This window comes from Nicotiana attenuata, unplaced genomic scaffold (genome assembly GCF_001879085.1).
Source record: "Nicotiana attenuata strain UT unplaced genomic scaffold, NIATTr2, whole genome shotgun sequence".
Taxonomy (NCBI): domain Eukaryota; kingdom Viridiplantae; phylum Streptophyta; class Magnoliopsida; order Solanales; family Solanaceae; genus Nicotiana; species Nicotiana attenuata.
The window spans coordinates 22941-41458 of record NW_017673576.1 but is presented as its reverse complement, the minus strand read 5'-3'; the positions used below and the strand labels follow the sequence as shown (position 1 = coordinate 41458).

Sequence of the window (18518 nt, the reverse complement as noted above, 5' to 3'; positions counted from 1 at the left end):
CTTGGTGTAACCCCATAACCACCGGAAAATGCTCTGAGTCATCTCCCACAGTCCTAATCTGAGTCATAGCTCCATCATACATATCCTTTATCGCCCTAATATAAGCCAACAGCACACCTTTCACCTTTAAAAATCTCCAAAGGACGTCCCTAGGGACCTTGTCATACGTATTCTCTAGGTCAATAAACACCATATGCAAATTCCTCTTCCTATCCCTGTATTGTTCCACCAACCTCTTGATAAGGTGGATAACTTCAATAGTAGAACGGCCCGGCATGAACCCGAACTGGTTTTTCGATATAGACATCGCCCTCTTTATCCTCCCTTCCACCACCCTCTCCAAAGCTTTCATGGTATGACTTAATAACTTGATACCCCTATAGTTGTTACAATTCTGGATATCAGCTTTGTTCTTGTACACCGGAACCATTGTACTCCACCGCCACTCAACAGGCATCCTCTTCGTCCTGAAGATAATATTAAATAGCCCAGTCAGCCACTCCAAGCCTGCTCTACCGGCATATCTCCAAAACTCTACTGGAATCTCGTCTGGTCCGGTCGCTTTGCTCTGACTTATCTTACCCATCGCTCCCACGACCTCCTCAAACCTTAATGCGCCTACAATACCTAAAGCCGCAGTGACTCTTAGAGTGCCCCAATTACCTTAACACGATATTTAATTCGGTTGTATTCAAATAACGAAAATTAAAAATACAAGAATCCGCCACAAAAAATAACATTCGAAATACATAAATATAGGAAAAAATACAAAAAATACTTTTTTGCATTAAAAATTACACAAGACACTCAAATTTAAGTGTATTTGTACATAACACAATATATTTATATTATTGTATGTGACTCAATAGCAAAGAAGTAAAGAAAGTTCGCCGAAGATACCGTCTTCCAGTCAAGCAAATCACTATTCTCCGTCGTCTCCACACATCACCGCCGTCCATAGTCTCCGCAAATCATAACCATCGAATCTGACCCATCACCATCTACTACCCCATCTGAAAATCACGAAGTCGCCACCCACCGTCTGGATCTGGACTAACGTCGCTGAATCTGGATCTGACGCCATATCTGGATCTAGTGCCGAATTTGTATGATAGTCTTGCCGATAATCACCTAACAGAATAAACAATAATTTGTAGAATAAGAGGGAAAGAACAACTAGAAAGAAAGATTTTTGCTCTTTTAGCGAGGAATAGAAAGAAGAAACATATGCTAACTCAACAGAATAAGGAGAGGTCTAGGGCGAAGAGATATGGGAAAAGGAGAGAGAGTTCAGGGAGAAGAGAGAGAGATAGGGTCGAAGGAAAAGTTATATATTTTTTACTTTGCTATAAAACATAAAAAGTGGCTATAGAAAATAATTTTTTTAAAGTATTTTGGTTTATAATAAATATATTGCATTATTTAGCTATAGCATGTAAAATTCCCTCCCCCCCCCCCCCCCAAGAAAAGGTAGGCTGAGTAATTTTTTGAGAAAATCTCACTTTATATCCATTAATCCTAAACTATTTACCCGTTAATGCCCAGGCCCAAACTATTTACTACTCCTACCCATGGGGCCCAAACTATTTACCCGATTGTTTTCTTGCCAACCATCTTTCTTTCTTCTATCGTCCAGTTTATGCATTAATTAGAAAACTGTTGTTTTCTTGAAATTTTATGACACATTTTATTTTCAAGAATTCAAAATTTATTGTACAGAAGCCTGTGACCATTAGGTGAATAGAAACCAAACAATTCGGTTCACAGCTGTGACCATTAGAAGAATCCACACTGATCTTGGCAAATTCTTTAGAGCTTCAAACATCTCTCCATAAAACAACAATCCTTCTTTTTTTCCTGATGAACCCAAGTACTCACTGTTGATGTAATCTTTCTGTGGCAACCGTTTTTCATCCACAATTGTGTAGATTCGTTAGTTATTGTTCTTTGAAGTGTAGATTGTACCTTTGATGCTGGTTTTTGGAGATTTATTGTACAAAAATTTAAATCCACCATTGAAGGACCTTGAAGCTTGAAACTCATAACTTGGTTTGTTTGAGTTTTTAATTATTTTGATCCGATCCTGTATGAGTTTGTTTGGAAAGTTGATTGGAGGTTGTAGCTAAAGTTTTAGTTAATTTGGTGGAGATTTTGTAGTAGAATTTAGAAATTTGGGTTGAAATATTGTTGAACCAGAGAAGAAGACGATTTTGTATTGTATACTCAAATAGTATACAAATATACCATTTTAGTATACAATTCATTCTAACTATATACCTTATTAGTATAGCTATATACTATATTGGTATCATATGCTAGTTGAATTATTTTTTGGTTGTATTACCCGCATTTAATTGGTACAATATTTGATTTTCTTTTAATAATAGTAATATAGTACAATATCTTAAAATACCTTATTATATTAATATGTGGTAAACTATTTTTTTTTCTCTTTATGCATGTGTGTTATGTAATAGTAGTATAGTCATATAGTTGCCGGAAATTAACTAGTAAAACTGTATACCATGTTGGTATAGCTATATGCCATATTGGTATCATATGGCAGTTGAACATTGTTTTGGTTGTTTTAGCTGCATCTAAGTGAATTCTATTATGAAATTATTTATATGAACATGAGTTGCAATGCTGGAATTTTTGTGTGCCGATGGACATAAATTATGTGTATTATGTAATAATTTTTATAGTTATAGGCAATTGTTGGAACAACCCCATACAACTATATACTCTCTTAGTATACAAAATGAGCAAGTTATTTTGCGAATATTTAGCTTGCAATACGAGCATGTAATTTTCTCATACTTTTATTGCGTCCTTGGTACAGTAGTATAGTCGCAGATAGTTGTAGCAATATTCTAGAGAAATCACATGCTCTGTTGGTATACATATATACCATATTGGTATCACCTGGTACTAGAAGTCTTTTGCTACTTATACTTTTGTTGTATTTTTCAATATTTTATTGTCATTTTTATTCTAACTAGTATATATGGAGATTTGGTTGCCGTAGATTATGTTTTCTTGCTCTATAACTGGTTGTATTACTGCTAATGGTAGAGTGTGCACTGATATTTATAGGGAAGTAGATCAAGGTTTGCATGGCAATCCGTGTTGATTCTTAGAATCTGATTATGTAATTTATGGTGCTCAGCAGCAATCAATGTGATATTCAGTGAATTAGATCAAGTGACAACTAATATTATTTTAGTTTAATAATTGAATTTAATAAACGAGAAAGAAAAAAACATAAGGTATATTGTACTAGTTATATTAAAAAAAAAAGGTGAACAAATATTTACTATATCAGTTATTTTTTCTTATTGTATAAAAAAGAATAATAAAAAATAGTGAAAAGGGTAAATGAAATTAGATTATGAAGAGAAAAAGAATAAAAAAAAAAGAAGTTCAATGAAATTAGAAAAGGAAAAAATAAGAAGAAAACGAGAAAAAAAAGAAAAAGAGAAAAGAAAAAAAAAAGAAAAAGAAAGAAGAAAAGAAGCATAGAAATAAAGAAAAAGAATTGGAGAATAAAGAAAAAATTCCCCACAAAAACTATTATGGGTAGGAAATGTAATTAGTTTTTTAGTAGAAAAATAAATGGGTAGACAAGGGTAAATAGTTTTATTTTTGTGGATAACTGTGTCAAAACCCCTAATTTTTTTGACCGCATAAGCAAAAAGTGTAACTAATATTTGTATGAGCAAAGCAATAAAAATGGCCCAATAAGCCGAATGCTCTAAATTTTGCTTTAAAGGTAATTGTGTTATGAAATAATAAAAGAAGAAAGAAGAGTTTTGCAGAGAAAAGTAGGGAGAGAGAATTCTTATTGACTTGGATGAATTACAATGGAATAGAACCCTCTATTTATAGGGAGAAGTTGACTTAGCCACCAAGTAATAAACCCTAAAATCTCTCTAAATATGGACATTCACCGTAAATAGAATTCTATTTATAACACTCCCCCTGAATGTCTATTCAACAGATAATGTGCCTCGTTAAAACCTTAACTTAAATAAAACCCAGTGGAAAAAAAAAATTTTAGAGAAGGAAAAAGAGTACACATATCTAATAATACGCCTTTTGATTGCCTCGTTAAAAACCTTGCAAGGAAAACCCAGTGGGACAAAACCTTGAAAGGGAAAAAGAGTACAACGCGTATTAACTCCCCCTCATGAGAGCATCACTTCACATCCTTAAGCATTTGCATTCCAATCTTGTGCACCATCTTCAAAAGATCTTTGATAGATATTTGATAAACAAATCAGCCATATTAACTTGAATGAATATATTGCACCTTGAAATCATCATTCTTGATAGAGATGGATTGTCTTCATATGATCTTGTTGGAATCGTCAGTTCAATATCTTTACATAGAGATGAAAACTCTTGCTATCATATTATCCTGCATATAGTTATAGCAAGATACATTTGTGCACAAATTGCATTGAGGATGTAGTACTTCATGACCATGAATTCTATATGCTTTAAGCAATTTAAATCCTTCAGGGATTGTTAAGTTATATAAGCCATATAATAGACTTTAGATGCATATCAAGTTTTCATGTCATGCTAGACATATAAGATATCGAAAACTGATTGCACATACCATTGACTTATACTTTCAAGTGTTTGAACTACATGTTCAAAACTACATGGCTTTCATATGAAAACAATTCTATTTGAATTGTTTCTTCAGACTTAAGATCCTCATATATATATTTAGCGCTATCATAGATGTCGTCGACAAACATTTTATATCAGCTTCAATATTTTTTTCGTAAAGACATAACATAGAGATCTCTACATTCATATTTTCAGGTACCTGAATCTCTCTTGAGATTTTATGAAGTGTTATGTCATGTAATCTTCTAGATCACTTGCCTCCTTTATTTTGATCATTTTCTCATCTTCTTTATCAAGAAGTTTATTTGAAACCGATTTGTCTATATGCTTTAAGCGTACTATAGACTTTGTCCTTCTAGGACTTATTCTAATAGGAGCATTTGCAATGAGAATATAGTTATTTTCTTTGGGTCAGCAAATATGTCCTGCATGCTTTGCAATAAATTGCACATGAATTATCCTTTTATGAACTTCAAATTCATATTATTTTATTCGGGGATCTAGATGTATAAATGATAATTCATTCTATGTAACTTTTTCTTAACTGTTGTATCTTGTCTCCCCCTCATGTTAGAAAAACTAACTTGTTTCCTCAACTTTGAGAACCCATCTTTGTGAGTTATGGTGTTAATCAAAATATACACCGCACATCAATAATAATGAGATAGAATTATTTGGTTCCTGACCCTGAAACCACTTGTGAGGGGAGAATGTAATATACTTTCGTATATAACCTATATCAAACTGATATAGATAACTTTGTTCTCATAAGCAATAGTTTAGCTATTAAGTAGAGGCACTAAATAAATCATTTTGCTAAACCAACTATGATGTAAACCAACTTATCAAGAAGAACTATCTTGAATAAAAAATCTGGAAATTATGCTCTATATTAAATTATTGAGCAAGTTACCTCGCAAACACCAGGTTGCGGGTCAATAATAATTGCACATGTAACCATTTCATAGATGCATCTTATGTGGTATACATGGCAGGTGAATAGGCCCATATTCACCTTTGATATTTCCAGCATTCATGGGATTCAATCCCAATTTTAATTGGTCTATTAATTAATGAGAACAAGCAATGTAAGAGAATTCGTAAAGAACTTTCTAGTTCTTTAATATTTACCCATGTGAATTCTCTTTTATTTTTGCACATCATACTTGAATTAACATGGCTAAACCAATTATGCCAACTGGATAAATTATCAGTATTGATAAACTTAAGGTTTACACCATGATGTGTGCAATTATGAATGAACTCCAAGCTTATTATGATATGGGTTTTTATATCAATAAATATCCACTTCATTGTGGTATTCTTTTGTTTATGTAGTACAAATTGGAGAATAAAGCGGGTAAACTTTCACATACATATTACCCCGCTACAAGTTGTAGTAATAGAAGATATTAAATCTTTCCTTTATTTACAGTCTCAATATAATCAACCGCTTTCGCGTATACTTTGGAAACTGAATAAGTTTCTTTGAGACTAACTACAACACAATACCTTATTGGTAATTAATTGTGTTTCTCCAAAATAGTATAATTGGCTCTTGCAGAGTTCTCAATTAATTTTGTAGTACCACATATTCATCAACACCTATATGGTGAATATCTCATTTAAAGAGAAAGTTATACCATTATGGTCATGGTCAAAATTATATGCAAGATCTGTTTCTTGCATTACCGTTGTCTTTTAACAATCACAATGCAAAAATATTTTGGCGTACGATAGGTACGTGATCAATGACCATTCATGCCATAATAATGACATTATTTTCTTATATCATCTCAAACCTCCTTTTAGAGGTGAGTGCGGTATATTCACTACCACTAGCACGTTCATATTCTTTGAAGAATGAATATGTATTCATAAATCAGATGTTGTCACATTCACATCATGAATGGAGGTATGATTGCGAACATTATTGAGGTCAGTCTTTTCAGATTACGGGTGACAGGCGAATGCCAAAGTCCGAAAGGTATGAGCAGTTTCCACTCTGCTCGTACTGAATACGGGTAATTCCCCGCCACTTACCCAATATTTTAATAGAGGGACAGCCAGCGGTGAGGCCATTGGACCAATAAACAATAGGCGCAAGTAGCTTGAAATCAAAAAGGGTGAAATCAGGGGCTAAACTACCTTTTGACAGAAAACAAGTTATTTTTAGGAGGAAAATGGAATCTATCATGAAGAATCCGGGATGAAGACATAGACCCACAGTGTGAAAGAGGTAAGAGAGTGCCATCTGCAATGTTAACAGAATCTTTGATAGGTAAAGGAGGCAGACAAAAAAGCTAAACATCTTTTTTCTTTCGCGCGAGAAGGAAAGCACTTTTAAGGGTTGAATCATCTATAGGTGCTTTACAAAATCTCATGTCAAATCGATGACAAATATTTTTCACAGAGTGAAAGATTATTTTGAGAATACTTATTGTTCTCATTACCACAAATGATGACGATTATAATTTCGTCTATTGCCACGTCCATATCCATTGATACATTCATAGTAATAATTTTGTCTTCTTTCAGACTTATCACATTCTCTTAAGGGAATGAGAATGGAGCAAATTCAATGAGACGGATTTTTAATTCTTTGCCCAGAATCATACATGAATTTGATCATGGCGAGGCATAGAAATTTTACCACTTCAGGTGGTTATAATTTCTTACAAACTCCATTAGAGTTATAATCAAACTTTGTTGTCTTTGCTTGTATTTAAAATCAAAGTATATAATAAAAGAGAAAAATACGATAAAATACTTACCTTAAATCCAGAATTTAATCATGAAGGAAGTTCATGGAATAATTGACAACCATTATGCTCAATCCCAAAGCTTCTACTCAATTGGTTAGAGTCTCGTGCTGATAACGTGTTATAAAACAATAAAAGAAGAAAGAAGAGTGTTGCAAAGAAAAGTAGGGAGAGAGAATTATTATTGATTTGGGATGAATTACAATGGAATAGAACCCTCTATTTATAGGGAGAAGTTGACTTAGCCACCAAGTAATAAACCCTAGAATCTCTCTAAATATGGACATTCACCATAAATATAATTCTATTTATAACAAATTTATCTTTTTGGGATTTTTGAACAAATAACCTCGTAAATTCACTATTTATTTTTTATAGGCGGTATATATAAATTATACATATATTATATATCCATCAGCTACTTTTAGTTTAAGTGGTTGGGCCAACGTTTATTTGGGTTAATTTTGCGGAGAGGCCTCAAAAAGAGTTTTTTACATGCTTGATCCTTTTTTAACTATTATTTATAAAAATAGCACCATTTATTGTTTATTCCATAAAGAGCACTTTTTTTTCCATTAATGGCACATTATAAAAATTAAGCTCAACATCTAATAAGTTAACTCACTCACTAATCACGGAAAATACTTTTTTTTTGTCCATCTTCATTTTCCCTTTACAGCATTCATCTTCTTCACTCCATATTTTGAAAAGCTGCTGCATATCTCAATGCCACCTAAATCAAGATGTATTGATTTATACATCTTTTATACTCTGTATATCAGGTATCACTTTAATTCAAAATGTATATTTATGTATATATTTTTTGTATATTTATTTGTGAAGTGCTATCTTATTTTAAGCGGTATTTTTAATGTATATTATATTTTATATGTCAAGTGTCATTATATATATATATATATTATTTTTGTATATTTATATACCATCTTAATATAAATTTAAGATATATATTTTTATGTATATTTCACATGTCTAAGTGTCATCTTAATTGAAGATGTATTTTTTATGTATTTGTTTTGTATATTTTATATGTGTTAATTCAAAGTATGTTTTTATATATATATGTATTGTATATATTAACGTATATTATTATCGAAATAAGAGCTTTATATTAAGAAAGGAAGAAAGAAGTAAGAGAAACTTAAGAAAGATAACTGAGTGATTTCTAACTCATCTTNATATATATATATATATATATATATTGTATATATTAACGTATATTATTATCAAAATAAGAGTTTTATATTAAGAAAGGAAGAAAGAAGTAAGAGAAAAACTTAAGAAAGATAACTAAGAATAAAATGAATGGAACAAATTAAAAAATATATTGGCTTCGGTAGAAAACAAAACTAAGAAGATGAAGAAAAAGAAGGAAAGCTAATAGATAAAGAGAGAGAAAAAGACATGATTTTTGTACAAATAATTATTAACTTTCCATTCAAATTTCTTATGTTTAGGGATTAATAGTTAATATATCTATTTTAATGGAACTGTGTGCTACAAATATAAATATTTTCCTGCCATATCTGTAATATTGAATTTAATGCTAAAAATTTGTAATATTTCTTTTAAATTGTGACAGTTATGTAAAGTTCCCCTCAAAAATGCCATTTGTGCAAATGCCCCATCCTTCATTTCCGAATGGGCCATTTTTGTATTGGGCTTTCAACAAGCCCTATATAAAACATCCCTCGTTACACTTCTCATTTCGCAGAAAAACCCTAGCTTCTGATATAGTAGAGCCGCAGAGTTCCCGAACGAACGAAAATGGTAGAGAAATTTTTTCACTTTTCTTCTTTTCCAATTTAATATTTCTCTTAGCAATCCACTGAAGTATAATCTCTCATTTTTTCTTGCAGACTTTCAAGAGAAGAAACGGAGGTCGTAACAAACATGGACGTGGCCACACCAAATTCATTCGCTGCTCTAATTGCGGCAAATGCTGCCCAAAGGTCATTTTCAATTTTCTATTTATTGAATATATTTTCAATATGAATTCAACATATGGATCCAGAAGTTTAAGTTAATGGATGTGGAGTATCATGTACTATTTTTTTTTTGTGATAACATATTTGTATTTTTAACATAGATGTTTATATTTAAATAAAATTTTGTGATTGTAGTTTGTTTGCTTACCTGAATATTAATTACTCCCTCCGTCCCAATGTATCTGGCAGTATTCGGATTTCTAGAGTCAAAACGATTTTTTCATATGCATTTAAAGTATTTTGAATTATAAATTGTTTTGATGTATGTATTGTGGTGGCGAATGTGTTCTAATTCTGGTACCCTGTCCGCCTGTCCGTTATGTGACATCAGGGCAGATGTAGACGGTAACTTGTGGATTCACTGGATCCAATAACTTTTGTTTGGACTTTGCATGTGTTAAAAAATAATTTTGAGCAAGTATAAATAATATTAAATGAGCTGTGGTAGAATTCCCAACTCTAACCCGAACGGAAAATGTTCAAATCCTGGATTTACCTCTGGTGAAATTTAGATTCTTGCTAGTTAATGCTATGTTTGGAAGTTATTTAATATGTTTTTTTTTGGATCTAAATAATGATTAAGAGGTACTCTTGAGGCATTGTATTAGTTAAAGCTGAAATTCTTGAATGTATATATGGAAGAGGGATAATTGTGAAAGTATCTGCCCGTGATGGTTTCTTTCGTCAACAAGGAACATTGTGAAAGCATCTGCTCGTTAAAGGATCTTGTTCGTTGCAAGTATTGACTTAGTACATGAAATTTTAAACCTTTTTGGCTAAGATTCAGTCATGTTTTCTGATACCATCAGCTTAATACCTACAGTGCTTCATTATTGAAGAATTAACCTAAATAGCCCCTCACCAAATTGTTTGATCTAAAAATAGTCCATGTATATTATATGTTTAACCGTGTATAATCCATCTATACTGGCCAGTAAAAGTAAAAACTGAATCCAGCTGACTATTTGTGTAAAGATCCCTTCGTTATTTGCTGTTGATAATTAGACAAATTTTATGGTCGTAGACATGGATTCTTGTAGCGCTCCTATACCCCTTGATTTTGAATTGATCTTTGTATTGCAATCATCATTGTTATATTAGTATAAATACAAGACAGCTTTCTGCTAATATCTTGCAACTTACTGTGATGTTTCTTAAACCTGATTGATTTTCAGGACAAGGCAATCAAGAGGTTTCTTGTGAGGAACATTGTTGAGCAAGCTGCTGTACGTGATGTTCAGGAAGCTTGTGCTTTTGAAAGTGAGGTTTCTTAGAGCAATTATCTAAGTCTATGTATTGCACAGTAGTTTGCTTACATTAATTAACATGAGTGTGTTGTCTGTTCAGCGTACACTCTTCCTAAGCTGTACTTGAAGATGCAATATTGTGTTTCATGTGCAATTCACTCTAAGGTGGTCAGAGTTCGTTCTGTTACTGATAGGAGAGTTCGTGAGCCCCCACAGCGTTTCAGGCGCCCAAGGGTATGTTATCCTCCTTGTATTATCTTCATAGCTTTGTTAGATATTTTTCTTGTGTTGAGATGTGCATTTCGGCGATGAATTAAACTTTCAGCCTCTGAAGGAAACCTGTTTACCGTACATGCTTTCCAATTTTGTCATTTGATCTCAAAACCTCATTTGGTTATTCACCTATACAAATCGAAGCTATCTTCTTTCTCTAGCGTGTTTAATACCTGGAGTGTATCAGCATAATTACAGACCCATGTATCACCTATTTGTCGGTTTCTATTTTTGTAGATAGTACTGGGGGTTTTTCTATTGAGTTTTGCTACTCTGTGCTATTCTTCTGCTTACTTGAAGTTTTTATGTCTTTTCTTTGGTTATTCCAGGATGATCTCCCAAAGCCAGGTCAAGCTCCACGCCCCACTGGAGGAGCCCCTGCTGCACCTCGCACTTAAGTTGATAGGCTTCAGGTTTTAGTTAATCTGATAGTTATTTTATCTGTTATATGTCGTGGTTTTGACTGTACTGTTTTTATTTAGTTGATGGGACCATTTACCATTTCATGGAATTGAATTTTGAATGGAAAATGAGAGATCTAAATTTTCGTAATGGAGTGCTTTTGAGTTTTTGTCTTCTGATAGACATCACATCTGTCTCATTTGGTTCAAGTGATTATTGTTGTCGAAATCTCAATCTTGTTTGGGACCTCCTTACATTTGAGCATGCTAGCTTTGGGAATTTTTTTTTCTGAGGGCTTAGATAATCTCCTAGTAACCAAGTGTAAGCCCAAAAGGTAGTTATATTTTGAAATTTACTTTTAAAAAACATTGGAATTCTCTAAAGGAAATGTAAGGGCTAAGATCTTTAGATTGAAAAAGGAAACCTGAAAAGAAAATGGTGAATAAACAAGCCCAGTTGTGGCTGAACTTTGGCGTTATATCCTTATGTATAAATCTGTTTAGACAAATACACCACGTATATCAAGGTTATTATAGGATATGAATTGTATGTTGACGTATTTAGGACTTTATCCTATTGCTCTCTGTTTGGATTTTGTTAGTCGATCCCCGGTGTGGATAAATGAAGATGATTGTGGAATTAACAACTACTTTAGTCAATTCATGAAGAACGTACTACTCCGACTAACTTGGAATTGAGGCGTAGTAAGTTGTTGGTGTACTACTCCGACTAACTTGGAATTGAGGCGTAGTAAGTTGTTGGTGATGTGACCCTATTTGGCAATTGCAGTGCCTTTGTCTTGCTTTGTTCTATAGGGGAGTTACATGAGGTAACACTTCCATGTTAAACCGATTAAATCGTAAGTTGCATCCTCAACTTCTGCACGGGTTTGAGAGTTTGGTTCGATTGAGACCCATGTCTCATCGGGTTCAGAAGGGGATGAGAATGCAGATTTGGATGCCTCGTATCGTATGATAAAGAAGATTTTCAAAATCTTTTTTATATCATTTAGGGGAGGGGGCAAGAAAAGGGAAGGGAATGCTACGCTATACCCAGTTTTTTTAAAACTTTTAACTTGTACCCACTTTTTAAAAAACTTCAGCTCCCTTTCTCCCCCCTTCAGTACCTCACCAGAAGAAAGCAAGGTTGTGTTTTAACATTTATAAATAACGATGGGACAAATGACTCTTCCATTTGGGCAGATAACAATTAATTCACTCAAGTCGTTGGACTTGTATATGTTAACGAATTTGATGAGATTTCTGTTGTGGGAAAAAAAAGCGACAATGGAAGAGCTGTACAATTAAACGACTAGGGAATGGCAGCAAGTCTATAAAAAGCCATTGTAGTAGCAAAAGACACCATTTTCTAATTGGCACAATCAGTCCGAATATTTCTGGGGAAACTTCAAAAGAACACAATGCACCAGAAGCGGAGATACCAAATAAAACTTAGCAGATAAGAAACGATAAAAGAAAGCAGATTTACATGATGCAGGGGATAGTGAAAAAGAATCCAAATAGGACAGTGAAAAACTTCAGCTCTGAATCCAAATAGGACAGTGAAATACTTCAGCCAGTTACAACACAAAAACTTCAACTCTAGAGCTGAAGTTTTCCAGTTACAACACAAAAACTTCAGCTCAAGAGCTGAACTTCAGGCCCGGCTACTAGAATGCTGAAGTTTTGCGCGATTGCCTTTGCTACTTCAGCCCCGTGTGCTGAAATTATGTGAAAAAGCGGGTACACTTGCAATTTTTTTTACAAAGCGCGCACAAGTTAAAATATGGTACAAAAAGCGGGTATAGATGCAAATGCCCCGATTTTAGCCCTTCATCTTAACTGAGAAAGATAGAGAGCTCACCAGAGCTTAATATTTGTTGCTTTCGTATTTGTACCACTTCATTTTTTTTAAATATCACCAAGAGATTGTTTATTTTTTATTAATAAAAAATTCAACAAACCATAGAAAAAAGGGAATAGGTTGAGACCTCTCAAAGGGACACATTTGAGAGTAATAGCTTGTTTATCCAAGCTGCAAAAATCGGCTTATTTTGAGTAATTTTGTTTCTTTAAGTGTGTTTCTCAAAAGTATTTTTGGCGAGAAGCAATTTGAGTTTGGCTAATTAATTTGAAAAACATTTTTTGAGCAACAAATAGTGTATGTAGGTAACAACCTCTTGATTACATGTCTTTGTATTTAAAGTATTTTTAGCTATGATCATATCGATTTATAGTACTACTCTAAATATAGAAGTTTTATTCCATAAAGCCTAATAACGACCCGTTCACAAAATTCACACCTAAATCCAAGTGCTTTGATCCCATAATCTCAATTATGTCTTTATTTTTTTGAGCAAAGATGTATGGCTGTTTATGGCAGACCGAAGTACTAAGTTCGGGCCCAATATCTATGGGAACAATCGTGTTTAAATATACTTGTATCAAGCATTGTACTAAACATTGTCTGCTTCTATATTTGTTTACTTTTGTTATGAACAATAAAAGAAAAACAAGAGTATTGCAGAGAAAAGTAGGGAGAGAGAATTTTTATTGATTATGAGATGAATTACAATAGAATATGATCCTCTATTTATAGGGAGAGGGTGACTTAGCCACCAAGTAATAAACCCTAGAATCTCTCTAAATATAGACATTCACCATAAATAAAATTCTATATAACACTCCCCCTTGAATGTCTATTCAATAGATAATGTGCCTCGTTAAAATCTTAACTAAATAAAACCCAATGGGAAAAAAATTCTAGAAAAGAAAAAAGAGTACACATATCTAACAATACGCCTTTTGGTTGCCTCGTTAAAAACCTTTCAAGGAAAACTCAGTGGGACAAAACCTTGTAAGGGAAAAAGAGTACAACGCGTATTAACTCCCCCTGATGAGAGCATCAATTCACATCCTTAAGCATTTGCACTCCAATCTTGTGCACCATCTTCCAGAGATCTTTGGTAGAGATTTGATGAACAAATCAGCCATATTAACTTGAATGAATATATTGCACCTTGAAATCATCATTCTTGATAGATATGTAATGTCTTCATTAATGTCGTGGAATGGCTCTTCAATATCTCCATAGAGATTCTCGCTATCATATTATCATGCTTATAGTTATAGCAAGTTACCTTTGTGCACAAATTGCACTTAGGATGTAGTACTTCATGACCATGAATTCTATATGCTTTAAGCAATTTAAATCCTTCAGGGATTGTTAAGTCATATAAGCCATATAATAGACTTTAGATGCATATCAAGTTTTCATGTCATGCTAGACATATAAGATATCGAAAACTGATTGCACATACCATTGACTTTATACTTTCAAGTGTTTAAACTACATGTCCAAAACTACATGTCTTCATATGAAACCAAATTCTACTTGAATTGTTTCTTCAGACTTAAGATCCTCATATATATTTAGCGCTATTATCGATGTCGTCGACGAACATTTTATATCGGTTCCAACCTCCTTATTTTTCTTATAAAGACATAACATAGAGATCTCTTCATTCATATATTCAGGTACCTGAATCTCTCATGAGATTTTATGAAGTGTTTATGTCATGTGATCTTCTAGATCACTTGCCTCCTTTATTATGATCATTTTGATCATTTGCTCATCTTCTCTATCAAGAAGTTTATTTGAAACCGATTTGTCTATACGTTGTAAGCGTACCATAGACTTTGTCCTTCTAGGACTTAATAGGAGCATTTGCAATGAGAATATAGTTACTTTCTTTGGGTCAGCAAATGCGTCTGGCATGCTTTGCAATATATTGCAAATGAATTAACCTTTTATGAACTTCAAGTTCAAATTATCTTATTCGAGGATCTAGGTGTATAAATAATAATTTATTCCATGTAACTTTTTCTCAAATGTTTATCATGTCTCCCCCTCATGTTAGAAAAACTAACATGTTCCCTCAACTTTGGGAAACCACCTTTGTGCGTTATGGTGTTAATCAAAATATACACCACACATCAATAATAATAAGATGAAATTATTTAGTTCCTGGCCCTGAACCACTTGTGAGGGGAGAAAAGAATATACTTTCGTATATAACGTATATCAAACTAATATTTATAACTTTGTTCTCATAAGAAATAGTTTAGCTATTAAGTGGAGACACTCAATAAATTATTTTGCTAAACCAACTGTGATGTAAACCAACTTATCAAGAAGAACTATCTTGAATAAAAAATCTGGAAATTATGCTCTATATTAAATTATTGAGCAAGTAATTACCTCGCAAACACCAGGTTGCGGGTCAATAATAATTGCACATGTAACCATCTCATAGATGCATCTTATGTGGTATACATGGCAGGTGAATTGGCCCATATTCACCTTTGATATTTCCAGCATTCATGGGATTCAATCCCAATTTTAATTGGTCTATTAATTAATGAGAACAAGCAATGTAAGAGAATTCGTAAAGAACTTTCTAGTTCTTTAATATTTTTCCATGTGAATTCTCTTTTATTTTTGCACATCATACTTGAATTAACATGGCTAAATCAATTATGCCAACTGGATAAATTATCAATATTGATAAACTTCAGGTTTACACCGTGATGTGTGAAATTATGAATACACTCCAAGTTTATTATGATATGGGTTTTTGTATCAATAAATATCCACTTCATTGTGGTATTCTTTTGTTTATGTAGTACAAATTGGAGAATAAAGCGGGTAGCTTTTCACATACATATTACCCCGCTACAAGTTGTAGTAATAGAAGATATTAAATCTTTCCTTTATTTATAGTCTCAATATAATCAACCGCTTTCGCGTATACTTTGAAAACTGAATAAGTTCTTTGTGTCACGACCCGGATTTCCCACCCTCGGGAGTCGTGATGGCGCCTACTAATAGGAGCTAGGCAAGCCAATTAATTTAACATTTCTCTCAACATCATTAACAGTATAAAGAAGAACGAGGCAATTAATATAAAAGCGGAAGTCCCAAAAATATAAATAACGGAAACCAAGTGCAGAAATTCAAATACACCTCTACCCAGATCTGGTGTCACTAACTCACAAACTTCTACTGAATGCTAAATACAAAGTCTGAATAAGAATACAGTACTGTCTGATCCGATACAAAGGAAATCAAACGAAAGACAGAGATAAGGGAGACTCCGGGCCATGCGGACACCAGCAAGGCTACCTCGGAAATCTCCGGACTGAAGTAAGCTCCCAACGCTCCTACTGCTGTCCAAAAGCTCCTGCTCCGGTACTATGATCTGTGCGAAAATCACAGAAGTGTAGCATCAGCACAACCGACCCCATGTGCTGGTAAGTGCCTGGCCTAACCCCGACGAGGTAGTGACGAGGCTAGACAGGACCTACCAAAAATAACCTGTGCAGATATATATATATACAAAGGCAACAGAAATAACAACAGAGAATATCAACTAAAAAGGGGAAGGGGGCATGCTCGGGGAAAATACAGCGAATACAGATCAACGGATATAACGACGAAACTATCTCAATACCATAGCTCATATATATAAGTGGTCGGCGCGCCACACGATCCCATTTCTTAATTCATAAGTGGACGGCGTGCCACACGATCCCATTTCATAATATAAAAGTGGACGGCGTGCCACACGATCCCATTTCATAATATATATATATAAGTGGACGGCGTGCCACACGATCCCATATTATAGTATATAAGTGGACGGCGTGCCACACGATCCCATATTATAGTTCAAAATATCTGACTTTGTAAAGAAGGCCCCATTAGGGGAATTCGACAACATAACACTTTAACCCGGCAAGGGTACAGCTAACAGCCCAAATATCCCGGCAAGGGAGAGTACATAATAATAGTCTACACGTCCCGGCAAGGGAATAATCACAACACATCCTCTTTTAAATCACTTCTTTCTCAACTATCACATTCTTGTTCGAGCCAACGCTCCAAAATATACCAATCACAATTCTTCCTCAACCGTTCACATTATATGAAATTTATCAATTAAACAAGGAAGTTGTGTCACATCATTCGAATTAAAAGCAATTAAGACTCACGGTCATGCTAGACTCCGGTGCATAGACAACCGTCACCATGCCTATACACCATACTCCATATTTAGCAAGTAGCAAATAACATCCTAATCCTATTCCCTCAAGCCAAAGTTAGAACAAACACTTACCTCGGTCCAAGAATAGCAATCAACTCTCTAATACCGCCTTTCCTCTACAATCCAACTCCGAAACAATGATATCTAGGCATAATTAGTTCAATAATATCAATAAGGGCTCAAAAACATAATCCCATAGCCTAGAAATGAAATTCCTATCATTCTTCCAAAAACACCAAAATTCGACACCGGTCCCACATGGTCCAAACACGAGGCTCGGACCAAAACCCAATCACCCATAACCCCACGAGTTCAAATATATAATTTATTTCAAGATTCGACCCCAAATTGAGGTTGAATCACCCAAAATCCCCAAAGCCCTAACTCTACCCAAAACCCCCATTTTCTACTTTGAATTCATGATTTAGGGCTAGGAAATTAGTGATTAGTGGAAGAAATTAAGAGGGAAAGAAGTTAAGAACACTTACCTAAGAGGCTATGGAGAAAGAAGCTCTTCAAAATCGCCTATGGAGTGTTAGAGAGAGGAGCTCGTGTGAAGAAATGGCTAAATCCCGAGCTACTGATTCTGTTTTGAACTTAAAAATTCGCTGGGCAAAAATGCCCTTCGCGTTCGCGTGAATGAGGACGCGTTCGCGAAGGGTGGATGGTTTAAGGCATCGCGAACGCGAGGTGCTAATCGCGAACGCGTAGAAGAAGGGGCTGGGGTCTGGGACTGGCTAGTACGCGAACGCGAGAGAGGACTCGCGAACGCGGTGAAGGGGAAGCCTGGGCTATGCGGACGCGGGGTATTGTCCGCGAACGCGATGAAGAGGGACCACTGAAGCTTCGCGAACGCGTGACTGGAACGCGAACGCGAAGAAGGGATTTGCTGTGCAAAAACTGCAGAAAATCTGCTATGTTTTCTAAGTGTAAAACTACCCCGAACCACCTCCGAATCACTCCCGAGCCCTCGGGGCTCCCAACCAAACACACACACTAACTCAATAACATCCTACGAACTTAGTCGAGCGATCAAATCGCCAAAATAACATCTAAATCAATGAATCCAACCTCAACATCA

The 18518-nt window shown here is 34.4% G+C and overlaps 1 protein-coding gene across 1 annotated transcript; it reads left to right on the top strand.

Moving 5' to 3' along the window:
* Positions 1–9083: 9083 nt before the first annotated feature.
* LOC109216761 (40S ribosomal protein S26-3-like) lies at positions 9084–11519 on the top strand. Its single transcript, XM_019380942.1, has 5 exons — positions 9084–9191; positions 9281–9373; positions 10585–10669; positions 10757–10890; positions 11259–11519. Exons 1-5 carry the CDS (start codon positions 9189–9191, stop codon positions 11325–11327), a joined length of 384 nt encoding a protein of 127 aa, XP_019236487.1. The 5' UTR covers positions 9084–9188; the 3' UTR covers positions 11328–11519.
* Positions 11520–18518: the final 6999 nt, after the last annotated feature.